Genomic DNA, 20,567 nt, shown 5'->3' with positions numbered 1-20,567 from the left:
CACTCGTGCCTGTGAGGTTTCATGCACACGTGCTCACATGTTCTTATTTATGAACTTGTTTTTTACCCCACATCATTGTGCTAATTTTAAGATTCGCTGTTATGTTCCAGAAAGCTTCAGTCTGTTCACCAATGGATGCTCTGCAGTGAATGGGTGCCGTCGGAATGGCAAAAAGAAAATTGTTAAAATGAAGAAGAAAAGGTTAAAATGCTTTAATGATGTATTTGTTTCTTAAAAATATGCAGCTATCCACTTCAGAAGATGTTTTCGATTGGCTTGAGTCTTGGAAATTATTTGTGGATCATTATGATGTTTTTATCAACTGTAACTCTTATAATAAATATGAAAAAATAACTCCCGTATCTCTTTGATGGCTTGAGCGTGAGTACATTTGTAGCTAAATTTAAATATTCCGTGAACTATTCCTGTAAAATAGTAGTCATCAAAAATCCCCCATTCTCTGTATTTCACCCATTAATAAAGCTTTTAATCATCACCAGATGAGTATAAATGAGATGAGATATAACTAAGCCTCAGTAAATTATGTTTTAAAGGAGTGAACTAACATCAGCCAATGGCATTTTCATTTGCTGAACCCAGAGAAAATGTTTTGAAATAATAAGTATTAGGAGTTATGACATAAATGTGAGTAGGAGAATATATCCGAGTGATGAGCATAAATAATCAACAGTGGCTATTGATCACTAATGTTAACCTAGCCTTTGTGACCATTGACCTCCAGATATTTGGTAGCACTGATGTTTTCTTTGGACCATAAATAATCTCCACAAGCATGGTAGGAAGGAGGTGAAATGTGTTCAGTGCTCCAGAGAAAAGTCTGAAAAGAGCTGAACACCCTCTCTATGTTCCTAAACCAACCAAAGCAACATTTCCTTTCTGCCAAGTATTCTGCATGGAGGCAAGTGTCTCAGGAACTGCATTCCTCCACCATATATAACAATACATGGGTCACCACAGTAACTCAGCCCACCGAAGCCCACCGCACTTCTCTAGAACTGATATGCATTATTATGGACAGCAGTTTGAGCTTGAAATGAAAGAGGGGAAATGTTAAGTTCTTCCAGCTGAAGCTGATAAACATGGTTTCTGATTTCAACATGTAAATGCTTAAGGGTCTTGCTAAGCCTCAAGGGTGGCCCTAGGTTTTGGTTTAAACCTAGTTTTTCTTTTTCAACAATTGTTTTTCTCTGCAATCCTCTGCGCACATGTGTTTCACATGTGAAATATAATATCTTCATATATATATATATATCCTTTATATATCCAAACAAGGAATGTAAAATAAAAAATAAGACTGTTTTGAATTTTTATTAAGGTTTGTTTCATTTGTTCATTTGCTTTCTTCCTTTAATTAATAAGTTAATTACAACTCAAATTATTTGTAACAAAAACCTGCGATGGCTTGAATTAATTACTAAAGACTTTTAATAACATCAGTAAAAACATTCTTTCACATTTTCACACAACAATATAAACGTTGAACATCGTGTTCTTAAATTGACATAGAATTTAAAACAATTAAAAACCTTTCACCATTTGTTTTGGGAATGTGTCATGCCGCATTTGAACTGCGCATCCCTCTGGCGTGTGTAAAGATGACCCTGCGCCTGCCAACAACTGCTCTCACTTCCTAAACAAAGCCAAGACAGGAAGCAGAAGATAAAGATTTAAAGCAGCAAAAAAAAAAAAAAACTTTTATAGCTGACGACTTTGTGCATTACGGTAAGATGCAGTGCTGTTTCATTTTATTTCGACTGTATTAGCTGTCTTTTTTGTTTGCGTTTATAATTGCCAACAGTGGTCTAAGTTGCTTGTCTTTGTTTATTAGTAATAAGAGTGTAAATTTGCAATATATTTTTAAACATACAGCAATATATTATAATGACTGGCAAACTGCTGTCTCCATCCAGGTCCCTAGAGTTTAACCACAGAAAGTTATTGATTTTAAGAGGCTCTCCATGTCATCTCCCCATAGTCTGCTGCTCTGAGATCAAGTGTAAAACCGACCTGCTGTCATGTGTTGATGTATGTATTCCCTTTACTTTTGTCCTTGTGTTCAACGTCTGTGGTTGACAACACAATCTAGAGAAAAGACTCAGCATACAGAGTAAAATATTGTCCTTTTTCAATGAGGTCTTGTTACTGTAGGTCTGGCTTTATATAATGTCTTTATATAATACAGCATGGAGATGTGCAGGGTCAATCATACTTTATGATAATCTCACTTTATGATAGTCTTAGGTCAGGTCACATGTCTATTTCACCTTTGGCCTCATTCCCTCTATTCAAAAATAATGTATTTTGACAAAGGTTTAAGGGTCAATTGACTATGCTGTTTCTAAAGTAGATATCATCAAAGAAATAATGATAACCACATCAATTTAAATCTTTAAATCCCCTCTAAAGAGTGTTTTAACCCTTATTTAAATCTATATAGAAATTTATTTAGAGGTCAGTGCTGTAAAATGTATTTGATCATAAGTTATTGCATTGTTTTTAGTGTTTTTGGCTTTCTCATAAATCTCCCTCCTCTCTTGACATGCTGTGCTGCAGAAGAGAAATCTATCCTGTGATATTTTTGCACACTGAGTCATTATGGTCCGTCTAACAGTGCATCTGATTGCAAAATCCAGCAATTACTCAAAAACCTGCGGAAGTGAATCTCTTCTGCAGTATCTGAAGAAACTGACCCATCTCAACTTCTCAAATAAAAGTATAAAGGACATTGTGTGTATATATATATATATATATATATATATATATATATATATATATATATATATATATATATATATATATATATATATATATATATATATATATATATAGAATTAGTCAAAATATTAATTAAGCACCACAACTGTTTATAACATTAATATTATTAGGATTTTTTCTTGAGCACTGAATCAGCATATTAGAAAGATTTCTGAAGCAATGTGTCACTGCTGAAAATTTAGCTTTACTCTCACAGGAATAAATTACATTTCCAAATATAAACAGAAAAAAAGTTATTTTAAATTGTAATTTATTTATTACTGTATTTTGATCAAATAAATGCAGCCTTGGTGAGCATATGACTTCTTTTAAAAACATAAAATATAAAAATTATTGATTCCAAATTTTGAGCAGTTTCTTTACTAAATATGTTGCCCTTTTTAACTTGTATGATCTATCAATGTGCAGAAACCTCACAGTCCTGTACCTATATGACAACCAAATATCACAAATCTGCAACTTTGGGTTTGCCTCAAACCTTACACAATTATACATGCAAAATAACAATATATCTTGCATAAAGAACCTCTCTTCTCTGCATAACCTTTCCAAATTGTAAGTATGAAAATACATGCATATTAACACATTCCTGCTTGCACTGAAATTTGAACTGTGACATTAATGTTTTCCATTGAAAATATACATACAGCACTACTAAATGGCCATGAGTGTTAGCGTTAACTACTAATGTTTCTATATTTGAGGTTCTTGGGAGGAAACAGCATCACTGTGGTGGACAGATTAGATGAAAAGCCTGAAGTAGCTGCATGTGGAAGGTCAGAATCTGACCCGTGGAGAAAAGCTGGTCTTTGACCCCCGTTCCGTATCTAGACTCTCTGTGAGTAGCTCATTGCTTTAACATTCACCTCAGTGAAAAGCCTTACAGTGGGTGTTTCATGGTATCTATAATCTAGTGCACTTTATATATAGATTGATATAGCACTGTGTCCTGTGAGTTTGCTGTCAGAATCAGATGAGAGACGTAGGACTCATGGACCAAGATGTGTATCAAAGCAGTTCTGTGCAAAATTTGATGAGGGTAAAAGAGGTCTCTGTGGCTGCCTCCTTGTCTGATAAATCAACAGGGAATGTTTACTGCCAAGGCTATGGGAAAACAAACCAAAAGTTGGGAATTTAGTTTATTTTGATAATTAATGAAATTACAAGTGTAAGTGCACCCAATTGTTCCCCTGCCAAAAGATTCCTAAATGCTCTCCTTTTACTAACACAGTGAAATTGCATTGGCTCACCAGAAGTGGGACTGGTTTTCAATTTAAAGTTAATTATTCATTAAATTAATATTGTATTTGAATTATTTCAGGAAACTCTGTGCATTTTAAATATCAGCAAAAATAACACTGATGAAATATGGGACTTGGCCCCTCTCAGAAAACTGACCTATCTTTATGCTACTGATAACCAGCTACAGGACATACAGGTAAATATGAGCTTCTGAGTGAAAAAAAAAAAAAATTTTGTTCTGTTTAGATATGACAAAGTTGTATGATTCTATGAAGTGTGAAATGATACGGGGAGAGCAGTGCAAGAACCTAATCCTACAAATCCTTCCAGCTGTCTCCAGACTTGCACAGGGTCAGAATTATTCAACAAATCAGCGGGCCGGTCTCTAGGGACAGCTTCTGCTGACAATTTAAACAAGCACAAGTTTTCCTCCTTCCTTAGTCAATGGATTTTCCTCTGAAATACACTGAGTGCCCCTTAAAGCTTCAGTCTTGTGTTAAAAACCCATTTGAGCCAAACATTTAGAGAAACTTAAGCTGAAAAGTAACCTTTTCTGGAAAAGTGATTTCAGTCTATTGATATCACACATTTAATGACAAAAAAAAAATTTGGTTAAGGACCACTTTCCGAACACCACTGTAGAAAAGCAGCTTGGTAACTTTGTCTTACAGCTCAAAAGGCAATCCTCTCAGCAACTGCCACCGATAATAGTGATCCATGTGTCAGAGGAAGCTTTCATGTTTAGCAGATATCTCCTTTAATTTATACAACCCCTTTGCCACTATTGATTCAGTGGCGACAGCACCCAAAGGATCAATTCCTTCCTTACTCAGTTTGGTCCAATTCCAGAGGAAGCATTATGGATTTTTAAAATAGATTATGACAGGCCGTCAGCCGGGTGACAAATGGGTACTGCAGAGGCTGTTAGAGGCACACGACCAGACAGTGCTGATAGGGATCGAAGCGCTGGTCAAATACAGGTTCATAACTGGCCATCATTAACCCAGTGTGGGGCTGGAAAGATCCCAGTCAGGACTGCATTCAGCACTCCAGTGCTTTGGAGGGCAATTTGGCGCTGGGCAGTTCCCAGCCAAGCCCTCAGAGTGACAGACCTGACACCATCATTTATCAAAGCCTGAGACCCACGGCTCTCTGGGATCCCGCTAGAGCTGATTGCACGCGGACTGAAAAGTGGAAGCACTTTAGTTGAGACAGGAAGGCAATGAACAATCAGAGCGTGTCCAGAGAGTATTCATATTTCCAGCCTGGATTAATGTTCTTAGATAAACATACACTGCAGGCAACATGCTTGAGGACTACTGCCCAGGGGAACTTGTTAGTTCCGCAGTCCGAGTGACAGTATTTATTAAAACAAGCTGATGTTTTGTTTATACTTTTTGCCCTCTGAAGTGTTTTTTTTTTTTTTTTTTTTTTTTTTATGCTCGTGGCCTCTATGTCTTAAATAGGATGCCGTGATCATTTCTAGCCTTGCATATCTATTAAATATGCAAAATTTATTTAATGTTCCAGGGGTTTTCCAGCATTCAGCAGCTTTTTGGGAAAATTTGGAGAAGATGCTACTATCCTTTACTCTGTCTAATAAATATTACATAAAATGTAATGCCTGGCGGCTACTGGATCTGAATGGAAATCCTGTGTGTCACAAACCTAAATACATAGACAGACTAATAACTGCCAGCTATGGACTATGGAGTCGGGCTGTCAAATAGATTAACTGCGATTATTCGCACCCAAAATAAAAGTTTGTGTATACAAAATGAATGTGTGTACTGTGTATTTTAATACAAATACACACACATACATGTACATATTTAAGAATGTGTAATATATATTTATATATAAATCATATATAAAAATCATAGAGTCATTAAAATGTTATTATTTATGGTAAAAAAACAAAACAATTTATGAATAACTGAATAACTCTGAATGATCTTTTTGTCCTTCATTATGTAATTTTTAAAAATCTTGTAATTTTGTTCCTATATTTTTAATTGTATTGTATGTATTTTTGTATTTATCGTCTTTAATAACATTTTAATTATATTTAACATTTTAATTACAGTTATTTTATTAAAAGTTATTTTTGTACTGTGTTTATGAATTTGATTAAATGATTGAGTGAAATGCACGGAAACTGTATGCTTTTCTTTATGTTTAGAAGATCTTGATGGAAAACAAATAAATGAGCTGTCTAGGCAGTTTCTAATCAACTGGAAGCTTGAGAAAAAAAAACCCAAAGAACAACCTAGATGATGGAAAAGACATCAAAGAACCAATCACAAATCCACTTACAAGTATGAATATTTCTTTATTTACAATTATTTACACTAATGAATAATATAGACTTAAATTAAATGTTAAATAAGTTAAGTATATGACTTTACATACTATGAAAAAAGTGTCCCTACATGTCACTGTTATTTCATTTATTGAATTTCTGTGCTGAGTACATTGCAGTGACACTTTCATTTTGTTCTCTAATTTTCCAGTCATTTGAAGTATCTTCAAGATTTTCTGTCTGTTAACACATTTCTGCATTCTGCCATTGTATATCATCACCATGTATTAAGTAAGCCTTACATATCCCTTGTGTAAGTTCTATGACAATATGTGACTAACCCATGTTTTGCTGTAGCTGATTTTCGCATGGGCCCCCTTCATCCCTTTGCCCATGAACGCAGCAGCGCTCTGAGCCGTCAGAATATGGGAAGCCCGGCGTTACATTTCGAGTACAAGGAGACAGCAGAGAAAAAAGGTATGAACAATCACAATATCTACTGTGCTGTTAACAAGACTCCCTTATCCTTTATATAATATTAGACTAATTAAAATTTGTATTTATAATTTAATATGCTATTTTATATTATTATTAATATTATTTTATCAAATACTTACAACTCATTTCATATTTAAAAAAGGAAATAAATTCTGAGATAAATGCTATCAGAGTAAAGTTGCAGGTTGCCTCAGAGATGCTAGATAAATGCCTGCTATTTGTTAAGTTGTAGGACTCTTATTTTCCCACTCATGCAAATAAACAGCTTTCTCCTTTAGAACTGGCCTGAGGTTAACCATAGTTCTATGCTGCGCTGTGTAATGTGACATCATCTACAGTTGCACTGCACAAATCATACCCCTTTGATGTCTGACATCCTAAACTTGTTAATTCTGTAGCTATCATTTCAGTTGATTTATCAGTGTGTAGCCTCTGAAAACAAATCATTTCTGCATGATGTAATTCCAATAAATATGAACTGAATGTTTCTGTACTTTTAAGAAAAAACTGTATTGCGCATGAGTATACTAATGTGTGAGTAACAGGAATGATAATGCTCAATGACAGTTGTTTAAAACCCCAGTTAGCTGTTTACTATGTTATTACAGAAGTCCAGTAATTGACTGATTTTTTTGTGATAATTTACAGATGCATATTTTAAACGATGTGTGCCAGCATTTTATGGTGTTCTTGGCTCTTTTTTTTTTCTATTAATACAAAACACAAAAGCATGAAAGTCAAGAAATAATATGGGGTATTTGTGTGGTAATTTATGGCATTTAATTTAATTTATTTAATTTAATTTATGACTGTTCTGGTGTGTTCACAGGTCAAGAGGGATACATTTTCCACTGAGGACTGACAGACTCTAAAAATCTGAAACTACTGAATAAAAATGTGAATAGCTTCTCAATGTATACTCTCTTTTACACTGACTACTTTGCATTTTCATATTCTGTTTTAAAAGAAATTCAGAACTTTATTAACTATTTATCTGTGTGTTTGTTTTTAATAAATGTACTACATGTTGAAGACTATTTTTAAATAACATAATATTTTGCACATTATTCCTTAGGATATAAAGATACATTAGGTAATAATATTCATTAAATATAATACAAATATTTAATAGATTATTTTTTTTCCATTTACAGGTAGGAGCAAAATCTCAAATCGAGATTTTAGGTGTCAATGAAAATGCCTGTGAAAATGCAGACTACATCTAGTTTCAAATTTTTTTTTTAAAGTTTGGTGATGCTTTTTAGTTATTTGTTAATTACGTCAGCAAACATACATTTTGATTGTTTTGTTTATTTTTCATGTTTTTATATATTTTTTCATATTTATTTTATTTCTCTGTTCAAGTATGGAGTATTTAAAGAAATTAACGCTCCAAACTCGCTGCATCATGCTTTAATTTAGCTAATGAAATGATCTTATTTAAAGCATTAATTTACTAACTAAACATTTAAATAATAATAATAATAAATAAAAGTCGTTAACGTTTTTTTTTTTTTTTTTATTAGACTTCATTTCAATTGCACATTTTCCAGAAAGATTATCAACATCATGGACACTGCGTTCTAGACTGAAACGGTAAATTAATATGAATTATTGAACTGATTTAATAATAATGTTTAGACATACGTGCTGAGTACAGTAATGCATGAATGCAATTCCTGCATATTTGAGTGAATATCTACCAGGGTATAACCTCTGAAAGATGTAGAGTAATTAGACAGAGAAGCTTACTTAACCTCATTTGCTCTGCTTCATAATTATTGGCCTGGGGGCAATACTGTTACTTCATCCTTACAAAAACAATGTTTATTAAGAACAGTCTCAGATATACATGTTATGAATAATTCCGTTCATTAATTCTCCCACATCTCCGTTTGCGGAAAACAGTGATTAATTTAGGAGTCTCACAAGAATTTCCTCAAGCATGCCAGTTGATTGCAGTGTTCAGAGTTTATTTATTTACTTTGTCCCAGGCAATGAAGCTGATGTCTGCTGCTCAAATTATAATATCAGTATCCCTTTTAAAATGTTAAAGAAGAGTTCAATTGTCGAGAGCAACGTGCAGTTGATCTGATCTGTTCGGCAGCTTGAAAATGATTTTATTGTTGAATGCTTGAGTCTCACAAACCACATCAGTTTTCATCAAACAAAGCAAATTAATAGGAATAAAGTATTTATTTCTTGAATAAACACGATTTAATATAATATTCAGAAGCTGTGGTTTGCAAAGCAACTCTGGATGGACCAACAAATGCTGCCTCTGGCGTCGGAAAATGGACTGTGCCCTCCTACAGACCGACGGGAAGGGAAAATAATAGAGAACGGCTCGAGCTGACAGAGTTTTAAAGGCTTTTGATTAATTGCACCGGAGTGAAACACTTGTCAGCTCTTTGTGTTCCCCGATAAATTAGAGGCTCAGGAGACTTTACGCAGTCATTCAGGTGAGGACGCTGCGTGTGCGCGGACATAAATGCACCTTATATATATTTTTTTTTACAACGAAAGGGACTATTAAACAGGATTTTTGCTGAGCTCTGGAGCTTTTCATGCCTTGATGTGTTTTTAAGACAACACATTTAACAATAATACAGGTATGTTTTACATTTTAATTACTTTTCATGACAATGCAACTTATAGTTCTAAATGGTTGTGTTAAAACAAAAAAAAAGCATGTTCTTGGCTGAAATGATTTATTGACAATCATGAACACTGCAGGCGTCTAATATGGCTATTTATTGTTTTGACATTATGACTCATATTGGCCATGAGATTTTTGGCTCACTTGAGGAAAAATGTTTTTAAAAAGGTTTTGATGAGTGCATAGGCTTAAACCTATTTTTGACATATTATTCTCAGATATTTTAATAAAAGTGCATCTTTGCTATTTAAGTGTGTGTCTGTATTTTTTTTATTTATTATTTACTGTTTTAACCATCAGGTTAAGAAGTGATTTCAGTGGTTGGAAGACAGTCGATCTATATGGATGGCATTGTGACAGTTAGGGATGACAGTCCCGCATCAAGCCCTAACTCGAGCCCCAGTCCTGACACGCTCTCAGCGGACAGCCGGCGCGCAGAGGCCCTGTCCCGCTCCAGGGTGGTCCCGTCTAGTGTCCTCGGTGGCAGAGGAAGACCCGCGGCAACCAACGCAGCGCGCGAAAGGACTCGCGTGCAGACGCTCAGGCACGCTTTCCTCGAGCTACAGAGAACATTGCCGTCGGTGCCCCCGGACACCAAACTCTCCAAACTCGACGTCTTGATATTGGCAACCACATACATAGCGCATTTAACAAGAACCTTGCAAGAGGAAGGGATGGAAGAGGACAACACAAAACAAACTGAAGCTTTGAACTCACTTAAGGGGGATGGCTACTTACATCCTGTGAAAGTAAGTCGAGTTATATTTTAGCATGAAATAGAACTGTAAACACGAAAATATTGCAAATTTGAGAATTTATAAATTTGCATTAATTTAAAACATTCACTCTTAAAAGTTTTGAATAGGAGACTTCAAGGTTAATGTTTAGTCTGCTTGAAAATATCCACTTTACGCATGACAATTGATTTTTTTAAAACAGATGATTAAGTGTTTCTATTTATCGCTTTTGTCTTTCAGAAATGGCCAATGCGTTCCAGATTATATGTCGGTGCAACTGGCCAGTTCCTGGATAACTCAAATGAAAATCAAGAGGCATCTTCGTCATCCTCTCAAACATAGATCATTTGCACATAAGACTTTTGGAGGTAATGATAAAAAATGAAGAATAAAAATAGAGTTGTCGTTTTAGTAATTTTGTTGCAGTCTGTAAAATTTAACAAAGTTGTTTTACGCGGCAAGTGAACCAGATTCATTGAAAGTATTATCATTATTGTGCCATATGACAACTGAGTATTGTGCATATTAATATAAACAAATGATTTCAAATATGTAAATAAGATTAAAATATTAAACAATGTGTTATTTTTATCCGTGGGTTTATTTCTGTTTCTGCAGTTCTATACTTGTACTCTGTCTGAAATTCCGTGTTTTGGGTTCAGTTATGCTTGAACTGTCGGCTGTGCACTTTCTGTTACATTTGCACTAAATGCATGTGTGAATAATCTAAACATTCGTCATGTGAAGTGGTCTGTCAGAATCGCAACAATAGCATCATCGTCACCTTTTCTCCTCCCTTGGCTCTTTCCTCCTTTTCATGTGAATAGCACATGTGGAATAGTAAATAAAATCGTTCTTAAAAATTACACTTATCTCAAGTTTATTATTAATGTTATTATTGTCGATGTTTTTCTAATATAACGCCTTCACAATGTGCAATAGGCTTTCGATAATGTGTTCCCAACACGAACATTATAATTATACCTTGGTTTAAAATAGGCCTATTTTACATAGCCTACACTGAACATTTTTTATATTGTAATATTTTAATAAGTTATTGTCTTCATTTACAGTTCTAATATATCACATGTGATGGCAGCATGCTGTGAATTTGCATTTATAAACCTTTAAAACTCTTAATAATGGAGTCACTGAAAGTCTGTGGCAAGTACTGAATAAGTCTGTAAAGCATATTTAAACCCTCTAAAGAGGTTTAAAAGTTAGGCTTTAGATTTAAAATGTATAAACCGGAGCAAAGGCTACTATTTATCTAAATATGTCATTAAATGGATCGTCGTTATCTATTTATTTAATTGTCTCTCTGTTTACTCTAATGTTTACTTTGAATTGAATATGCATGAAAGAGACAAACTATTGGATATGATTATTAAATGCACGGTTTAGGCTTTTTTAGACGTTTAAGTTTTGTAATGTCATAAGGTTTTTCATTAATTGAAAACTGTTGGGAGCGCTCTAAATATAAACAAAAAAATTACTCTTGGTAGTGCTTTAAATATAAACGCGTGATGAAGTATGCAATATTTAAGCACTTCCGGTCGACTTCAGTAAACCTCAACACGCATGTGCTGCTCTTTCTAGGAAGTTCCCCTTTAAAACGCGAAGTACGCATGCGTTACATCCTTTCTACCCAAGAGCAGGAAAGGAGCTGGTCACATATTTTATACGTTGCAGCATAACTTGAGGTAAATGTACTTCGATTAATTATTGTCTTGATGCATTTTAACATAAGTGAAAGTATAATTGAAGATCTTGGTAGAACTGTTCATGAGGTTAAAGGCTCGGGTAGAGGTTTTTTCTTCCTGGCTTTGCCACGTGGTGGGTTAGCACGCGCGAGAATAATTTCTAAAATAATGACTTGCTACATCGTTTCGTAGAAGAACAATTCTACTTTATTTACTGGAATCTGAAGCATTCCCATTTTATCAATCCCAAGCTTTATCGTGAATCTTTAGGAACGAGACGCTCTATATCACATGAGTTGCATAATGAGAATCCTTGCATTGACGTAAAGTTAACCGGATGAGGAAGAAATGTCCCAGTAAATTTACATTCAGGTTCTCCTTTTCGAAATAGAATGATTCATAAAAGTTGGATTGTCTATGTGGGGTTTAGGAAATGATTAGAAACACTCGTCTTAATTTGGAGTGTAGATTTTTCTTTCTTTATTTTTAGTTATGTGGTGAAGAGACCTCGAGTTACTCTTAATTTTGAACCCAAAGTGGATACAGATGTATTAAATTCCTTCTGGGAGCGTATGATCAATATTTTAAAATCCAGACTTAAAGACACGTTGTAATCATGACCCATCCTTAAAAAAAGGATTTAAGTATCCCATGGGGATCGTTATAAATCATTTTGGCAGGTGAGTGTCCTAGATCTGGTGATAAATTGCTCCTTTGCCATTTGTTCTGCTGTCGGCAGGACTGTGCTCTGTCCGACATAGGTCTGCTGTCCCCTGTGTGGCCTGGTTAGTTTTGGGATGGCCTTCTGTGACCTGGATTGGGTATTCAGGGCTTTGACTCACTGGAGGTGCTGTGGTCTTGATAAAGGTCCTGACCTTGATTTTAACTAGAGCTGCTAATGCCTTTGTGCTGCTGTGGGTGGGTCTACTCTACTCTCAAGCTGTGTTACATGTGCCTTTTGACCTCTAGTTCATCAGTCATCTTTGAGTTTTTAATTTACTGGCTGTTCCCTCAGCAGGGCTTATTTGAAGCAGAAAATCAATCGCTGAAACACAACATTGGTTTTGATGGTCTTTTTAGGGTGTTCTGTTTTGTTCCTTATCTTGGAAGATTTTACCTTCAGAGCAGAGCTAAAGCTTAAATTATAAATTTAAATCTGTCCTTTTTTTTTGTTGTTGTTGAATCACAAAGGAGCCAGATGAAGATGGCTGCAGCCACTGGAAGAGATCGTGGCATTTGGCACTGGAAATGGATAACATGAAGTACAGATGAATTAAAACTGGTAATTTTAATGTATTATAAATTTTAATGCATTTAATGTTTGTTGCTATGATGAATGTCACTTTTGCCGTTTACCCATCATACCAAATTGGGTTGCTGACACTGACTGTCTGAAGCAACAGCACAGTCGACTATCCAGTAGCCTTTTTGAGATTTTGACAGCATTAAATTCATCCTTCTATTTTTCCCACTAGATCTAAGGATTACCACTAGAAAAAGGGTGCCCTGAGAAGTGCAGATGAAGACCGGTAACTATAATACTTTAAATGCTAGTTTGTAATGTCAAAATTGAGCTATTTTATTTCCTTAAGTGATTAATTGTGTGGTTTTGATAAATCCATGTTGCCATGATGATCACATTTTTGCCGTTTACCCATCAAACCAAATTGGAATGCTGACACTGACTATCTGAAGCAACTGCACATTTGATTACCCAGTAACCTGGTTGAGATTTCGCCAGCATTAAATGTAACTTTTTTTTTTTTTTTTTTTTTTTTTTCACCCTCACACCAGGTCCAGGGATCGCCACTGGAAAAGGGTGACATGGGAAGTGCAGATGAATAAATGGTAACTTAATGTGTACTTATTGTAAATGCTTTAAATATGAGGTTTTCAAAATAAGAATTTTTTTTTAATAAGGGGTCATGTGATGCATCTTCAAGTTTTCCTTTCTCTTTGGAGTGTTACAAGCTGTTTGCGCATATATTAGATCCCTATAGTTGCAAAGACTAAAGTCTCAAACCAAGAGATTCTTTATAAAAGTTAAGACTTGTTCATGTGGAAAATGTTTTTAAACCACAAACACACTGCATTACACCAAATAAGCAATGTTATTTTAACAACGTCATAGGACCCCTTTAAGTGCTAAGTATATTTTAGGGAAAATGCTTGTTGCTATGATGAGTCACATTTTTGCCGTTTACCCATCAGACCAAATTGGTTTGCTGACACTGACTATCTGAAGCAACCGCACAATTGAATACCCAGTACCCTTTTTGAGATTTTCGTCAACGTTTAAGTTTGTCCAACCTTTTTCCTTACAGGCTCAAGGATTGCCACTGGTGAAACCTGAGAGTTGCAGATGAAGAGAGGTATTTTGGGGGGTTATACGTTGTAATAGCTTTAAATGATAATTCCAAATGTTTTAGCAATTCGGCCATGTAATGTTTTAAGTGCTAATTGTGTGGTTTGGAGGCAAAATGAATGTTTGTTTAGAGTGACAAAATGTTCCATTTTGCCAGGATTTCTATATTGCCTAAAATGCACACATTTCTGCATTGTTTATGCTGTGCAGACCAATTTTTTTTGTCAAAGTACCTTTTTATGAGAGCTCTAGAGAGCAGATGGTTTTGTGTGCTTTTGAATTGCTCTAACGGTTCTTTGTCATACACCAATCGCTACGCTCAGTGCTGCTTAAAGTCGAACACTATTTACACACATTTGCATGGCTTTGACGTTCTCTATAGATCCCACCATCTCACGCACAACGATTGGTCGATTACGTACAATGTTCCTTCATGAAGTATAAAAACAGGAAACAAAAACCAAACCTGGATATTTTAGGCAATATAGAAATCCTGGCCAGGATGTGTCCAGGGAAAATGGCACATTTGGTCACCCTATGCTTTTTGCCATGATGAATGTCGCATTTTTGCCGTTTACCCATCAGACCAGATTGGGTTGTTGACACTGTGACTATCTGAAGCAGCCACACAGTTGATTACTTGGTACCCCATTTAAGATTTCACTAGCATTAAATTTGCCCCGATTTACTTCCCACTAGGTCCAAAGATTACCACTAGGGGGAAAAAGGGTGACCAGAGAGGTGCAGATAAATGAAGTCTGGTATGTGGGTTTTTTTTTTTTTTTTTTTTTTTTTTTTTTTTTTTTTTTTTAAATGAATTGTTGTTTTTCCTGTGTGTAATACCTTAATTTATTCCTCAACTGTGCAGGTTGCGTAGGTTTGCACAAAATGCAAGATGTGCTTGTGGGATTCTTCCAACATGAGGTCCCTCTGGTGCAAGGAGTCCAGGTCACGGAGAGCACAAGGAAACACTGCATCAGGTGGAAAAACAAGCGCAGAGGCTCCTGCATTCCCAAGACAAATGTTCTCATTCCCAAACTCTATCATGTACTCATTGTAACAGCAGCTTGATCCTAACTATAAACTAGCATTGAAGTGCTAAAAGGTAAATGGGTTATGATCAAATGAACATAAAATTAAAAATAAATTCTCAGTGAAACCTTTTTAATTGTGTATTCATATGGGTTAGACTCGAGAAGGAAATCATTTTGGGGAACTAACCATGTTTTAGGGTGACTGAACTTTCGCACAGCAGAACTGCAATTACTGCATCTTCCTCCAGAACTTGTGTTCTTAAACTGAGTTTAGCATGAGCCTGGGCCAAAGCAATCCTGCCAGAACCAATAAACAATGTCATTTGTGTTTGAAAGTTATTTTTTTATTTGCTACCAGTTGTTTGCTGTTTTAGCTGAATATAGTCTTAAAGACTTATGTGCATCTCTAAATAAACTGACGTGGTATTTTGTGGTAAATTGTTAAACAAAATTTGCTCTCAGTCCTTTGGAAACTGGAAGTGCTGTATTGTGTATATAACTGCTCCATCTAGTGGTATAAGGCAGTGCTATGCAAAGAAAAGTAGTCCTGTGTAGCTGTCAGCATGTTGGTTTGTATAACTTACAGCAGTTTGACAGAAGTGACTGAGACAGTGGATCTCTGGGCCGAGTCAGAGCGAACTCTACGACTGGCCAAGTAATAGCTGTGGATCATTCTTTCAGCCTCAGGACTCAGGTCCACCTTTAGTTCCCTTGCATGAGCCAGTAGCTGGGAGAAAATACTCAAGTTTGGAAAAAATACTTTTTATGTAACTGAGACTAACCACATTATGTAAGTTACTTCTCTTTAAATGAATCAAACTACTAAAATAACAGTCTAATTACAGTTTATTGAACACTACTGGTAAAAAGTTTGGAATAAAGCTTTTGTTTCTATAAATCTTTTCAAGAAGGTGGTTTATTTATTTTAAAATACAGTAAAATGTATTTTGTTAAATATTACCATTTAAAAGAGTTGTCCCTTGATCCTTCAGAGGATCCTAAATTAGAATGCCAATCAGAATAATTTTACTAAATTAACTTTTGATCTGAAGTGTGCATTGACTGACCTCTTTATAGTCTTGTGTGGTAAACTGCATACATGCTGGATATAGGGGCTCTTCTGGGGACATGGCCTGTCTCAGTGTATGCAGTGTCATAGACAGGAGTGGATGATTGCTGCTTGTCTCTCTACACTGGACTATGAGTCCAAACGATTCAGCAAGCTGAAGAGGAACTGAGCCCATTTCCTGCATTTATATAATTGGAATCACTGTAAGATAAGCAGATTCTGCAAAACCATGACTTCTATACAGAAGCACTGATGCAGTACTATAAAATAACACTAAGTCATTGTTTAAACGATTTGGAGTAACTGGGATTCAGTTGCTGACACGAATAACCACTGTGTGCATTCAGTTCAAGCACATCTGAGGGATTTACATCAAAACTGAACTGATAAACGGCCTCTGTCTGCTCTGCTGGGCACCTGAAAGACATGTTTCCCTTTTTCAGTGTGTAAACAGTCATGAAGATATGGGTTCTTGTTATTTTAATTTAAATCTCAAGGATTCATTTAAAACTGGGATTTGGTTGCTGACACAAATAAGCACAATGAGGAACTCCCCTAAAATAGATGGCATTGTCTCTGGTTCCTGTTCCCAAATACAGAAAGAGGTGGGGTCATCTGGGAAGCAGAGCTGCATTCCTTCTACATCTGATCATTCCTGTGGTGTGTATTTACTGCTTATAAAATTCCTATCTTGTTTTCTGAGGAAAAGCTCCATTTGACTATAAATAAGATATGAACCCACCACAGAACCCAGCACCACATTATCACATCTGGCTGTCCTCTTGGAGGGGGAAGTAGCATCAGCTAGGGCCCAAAAGTTGCACTGGACTGGGAAGGAGAGGTGCTGGTCCATATCATCACCATATTTCTTGCCAGGAATGAAAACAGACACGGTTCTGCTTTCGAGAGCTGAGGGGAAAAATAGGTTTGCTTTGCTTGATTGCTTAAAATGCATGCACAATGAATTCTATCTTGTGTCTTCATCTGTGATGGAAATAATTTAAACAATCGGCACCAGACTGAAGCATGTCCATCTTGTCTTTCTTGTAGCAGGTGAGATCTCCCAACAGACAGACACCTCCAGATGCCAGCAAAGCTGAACCTGCATGGATGTTGGCAGTACCAGCTCCATGTTCATCTCTAGATAGAGATGCCAACAGCTCTCCTGTTAGCGCATGATGAATGCCACGCGAGGCTAAAGGCAGGCTATATCTCATCAACCTGTGAATGAATATGCACATAATATGCATAATATTTTGATGGTTATTATCAAAAGAGATGTGCATTTGCAAAACCCAGACCTGTCAATGATTAGAGTGTCACTGGTAAGAGCAAGTACATCCAGGTGGTTGGGAGAGTCTCGGTTATCTTCAGTTTGCACTAGGCTAAGAAGAAGCCCCAGTTTTAATGTGTTGTAAAGTCCAGGTGGGATCACCGGGGAACCAAATGAGTTGGCTACAATGGCAGCAAATCTCCACGGGGAACAGGCCGAGGCTGTCTGAAGTTTCTGGAAGTTGTTGCTAACCAGACAGGGGCCTGTGAGCAGCAGTCAGGAGCAAATGACTTTGACATTCTGTGAATATGTATGGTTATATTCATACCATCAAAGTCAAAACAAGACTTTACATTTGGGGGTCCATGGTTGAATGCTGCAAGCCTCTACGCTCCAGGTTACATTGGGCCACTGGTGTACATGAGCTGGAATCCCCACAACTCGGTACAGATGGCCGATTCTCATGGAGTTACACAGTTCATCTAATTACATTAAGAGAAACAAAACAATGCCAGCTGAGAGCTGGTCTTCACTTATTATTTGAGAAACATGTTCACCACCAACACAACTGCCAAGAGAAACACTGCAGGCTCTTTTAGACAAGGATTCCACTATGGGTTGTAGCAACTAATGAGTGTACCTTACATTCATTAACATATATGTTCAGTAACTGGAGCCTGACGTATTGAATTCCAGACTAATACTAGGTCAACACAATATGCTAATACCATCCAGAGAGTCTGTGGTCTCTCCAGTTGGCTAACTGAAAAATATTATTGAAGTAGACAGGATACTGAATACTGTGCGTGGATGGGTTTCAGCAGTTTATTTATTTGAGAGCTTTGCTTCAACATTATGAAAACCAGGTTAATTAGGCATGATGATTCACACACTAACTGTATTAATTCCTAATGGATAGCTAAAAAGATTATTTGCAATAGCATGATGAATAAAAAGGGGTATTTTAAGATCCAACAAGCATTTACCTCTTAGAAAAAGGGTGACAGATTGATATCTTAAGGAATCAGCATCATGAACTCCTAAAACATCCACTGCTCTCACATGAATGAGCTCAACTAGCTGTTTATCTGTGGATTAAAAAATAATTTTTTGAAATATAAATATTTTGCAACATTATAAATGCTGTTAATGTCACTTTTGATCACTGCATTTATTCCTTGCCAAATAAAAGTATTCATTTATAATAAATAAAAAAAATCATATGACTCCAAAAATTTTGAATGGCAGTGTATAAACAATAGTTTTTTTAATTAATGTTGTCTCACCCCCTAAAACCCGGGACTTCACATCCTCTCTCAGCGGAGAAGAGCAGAGAAAGCAGGTAAAATCACTCCTAACCGTGGCAGACTCTGTGGCACCTGATGCATGAACTCTGATATGATGAAACCCTTTGGACAAATTGACAAATCGTGTAGGACAACAATTACAAAAATAACCCATAAAGTTAATAACATTACCTACCTCTAGAACAAGGGCATTTCTCTTCTGAGCAGAGAAATCTGGCTCCTTGTGTGTATTTGGTGACACGTGTCATGGCAATTACAAGGCCCTCCAAAGCCAAGGGTCTCATTGGACCATACCCACGGGGAAACTCAGAGAGATCCAAACAATAGTTGGGAAAAGGTGGCAAGTGGGTTGGCTTTAAAACAACATTAACCTATACAGAATATAGATAGAGAGATAGATAGATAGATAGATAGATAGATAGATAGATAGATAGATAGATAGATAGATAGATAGATAGATAGATAGATATTCAAATATATTCTCACACATGAAAAAAGTGAAATCTGCATTTAATTAGGTTGCCCCTTACCTGGTTTTCTGTTTCTATGTGGTCAATAAGTGACAGTGTTTTTATAGACAGATAACAAACCTGAAAAATAACCACTGTTTAAATACAGATTTTATGTAAATATGTTAAGCACAATGAAATATATATGGTATTTTCACACATTTCAACCAAAAGAAAACCTTAAGTTGGGTACTTTGTATTTTTATTTGTGAAACTCACTGACTGAAAGAGTGAAATGGCTTTGACAGGGTCGTGCAGTATACAGTCTCCCAGTGTGGCGTTCAGTTCAAGCACATCTGAGGGATTGACATCAAAACTGAACCGATACACGGCCTCTGTCTGCTGTGCACCTGAAAGACATGTTTCCCTTTTTCATTGTGTAAACAGTCATGGAGATTTGTGTTCTTGTTATTTTAATTTGAATGTTAGAATCAACTTAAAAGTTTAGATAAAAACCAGATGTGGACGCCGGACGTGTCATGTAACGTAATACTCAAGGGCTCCTGTTCACTGAGGTAACGTTACGTATTTAAATGTAGAAGTAACGAACTAATTAACTAATAAGGCATCCAACATCATAAACATACCTTCATATATTTTACAGTCTTCAATGAGTTTACTTAACCCACCACTTCTGTCTAAATAAATAATTATAGCTTCTTTTAGGGAAAGCAGACCATCCATATCGCTGAAATGCACCGCCGTTGGCTCTGAACCTCGGCGGGAAGCTCGTGCTCAATGTAATATATGCAAATGAGATGCATCACGCGCAACCTTGTACAAGGCATCTAAAACCTATAAACAAACATTTTTAAGGCGGTGCAGTATTCAACAAGTCTAGGTAACCCTCGACATACATTTAAATACACTTTATTTAGAAAAGGAAAAACTTGTTTCCGAAAAGTGAAGCTGAATAGTTAGGCGGGAACCGCGTGCTCAATATAATATATATCAAAGTCCTTTATAAATTGTCTCTGAATATATGCAAATAAGATTTGTCCTAGATGAGCAAACATTTTAAGGCTTTGCATTATAAATGCGTTTGGTAAGGAACCACACGTATTTAAACACAG

The 20,567-nt window shown here is 36.0% G+C and overlaps 2 protein-coding genes and 2 long non-coding RNA genes across 5 annotated transcripts; 3 read left to right on the top strand and 1 right to left on the bottom strand.

Moving 5' to 3' along the window:
• Positions 1-1,378: 1,378 nt before the first annotated feature.
• LOC113066229 (minichromosome maintenance domain-containing protein 2) lies at positions 1,379-20,219 on the bottom strand. 2 transcript variants are annotated; one of them, XM_026238038.1, is made up of 15 exons: positions 20,082-20,219; positions 19,714-19,844; positions 19,516-19,575; positions 19,161-19,356; positions 18,965-19,087; positions 18,665-18,766; positions 18,032-18,160; positions 17,707-17,941; positions 17,421-17,626; positions 17,148-17,314; positions 16,404-16,583; positions 15,921-16,063; positions 15,524-15,633; positions 15,146-15,306; positions 1,379-1,651 (listed from the first exon to the last, which is right to left on the bottom strand). In XM_026238038.1, exons 1-14 carry the CDS (start codon positions 20,176-20,178, stop codon positions 15,152-15,154), a joined length of 2,034 nt encoding a protein of 677 aa, XP_026093823.1. In that variant the 5' UTR covers positions 20,179-20,219; the 3' UTR covers positions 1,379-1,651; positions 15,146-15,151. The 2 variants fall into 2 exon arrangements, with proteins under 2 accessions (XP_026093823.1, XP_026093824.1); XM_026238039.1 differs by lacking the exon at positions 20,082-20,219 and having other exon boundaries at positions 1,382-1,651; positions 19,718-19,736.
• Positions 3,113-7,761, top strand: LOC113066232 (uncharacterized). The gene is made up of 5 exons (XR_003279144.1): positions 3,113-3,634; positions 4,118-4,234; positions 6,221-6,356; positions 6,698-6,817; positions 7,668-7,761. It is a non-coding gene; the product is annotated as an uncharacterized LOC113066232 (long non-coding RNA).
• Positions 8,398-10,814, top strand: LOC113066230 (transcription factor 24-like). The gene is made up of 3 exons (XM_026238040.1): positions 8,398-9,450; positions 9,798-10,246; positions 10,475-10,814. The coding sequence occupies exons 2-3, from the start codon at positions 9,839-9,841 to the stop codon at positions 10,574-10,576; spliced, it is 510 nt and encodes a 169-aa protein (XP_026093825.1). The 5' UTR covers positions 8,398-9,450; positions 9,798-9,838; the 3' UTR covers positions 10,577-10,814.
• Positions 11,822-15,782, top strand: LOC113066231 (uncharacterized). Its single transcript, XR_003279143.1, has 7 exons — positions 11,822-11,937; positions 13,129-13,219; positions 13,413-13,466; positions 13,732-13,785; positions 14,262-14,309; positions 15,002-15,063; positions 15,171-15,782. It is a non-coding gene; the product is annotated as an uncharacterized LOC113066231 (long non-coding RNA).
• Positions 20,220-20,567: the final 348 nt, after the last annotated feature.

The sequence above is a fragment of the Carassius auratus genome, chromosome 49 (assembly GCF_003368295.1).
Source record: "Carassius auratus strain Wakin chromosome 49, ASM336829v1, whole genome shotgun sequence".
Lineage (NCBI taxonomy): Eukaryota > Metazoa > Chordata > Actinopteri > Cypriniformes > Cyprinidae > Carassius > Carassius auratus.
This window is presented reverse-complemented; position numbering and strand designations above follow the sequence as displayed.

Coding starts and splice junctions, on each gene's coding strand:
- LOC113066229 (XM_026238038.1), bottom strand. CDS start 20,178: ATGGATGGTCTGCTTTCCCTAAAAGAAGCTATAATTATTTATTTAGAC. Junction 18,161..18,664: donor TGTCACCCTTTTTCTAAGAG/GTAAATGCTTGT, acceptor TAATGTAATTAG/ATGAACTGTGTAACTCCATG. Junction 17,627..17,706: donor GACACTCTAATCATTGACAG/GTCTGGGTTTTG, acceptor ATTCATTCACAG/GTTGATGAGATATAGCCTGC.
- LOC113066230 (XM_026238040.1), top strand. CDS start 9,839: ATGGATGGCATTGTGACAGTTAGGGATGACAGTCCCGCATCAAGCCCT. Junction 10,247..10,474: donor GCTACTTACATCCTGTGAAA/GTAAGTCGAGTT, acceptor TTTGTCTTTCAG/AAATGGCCAATGCGTTCCAG.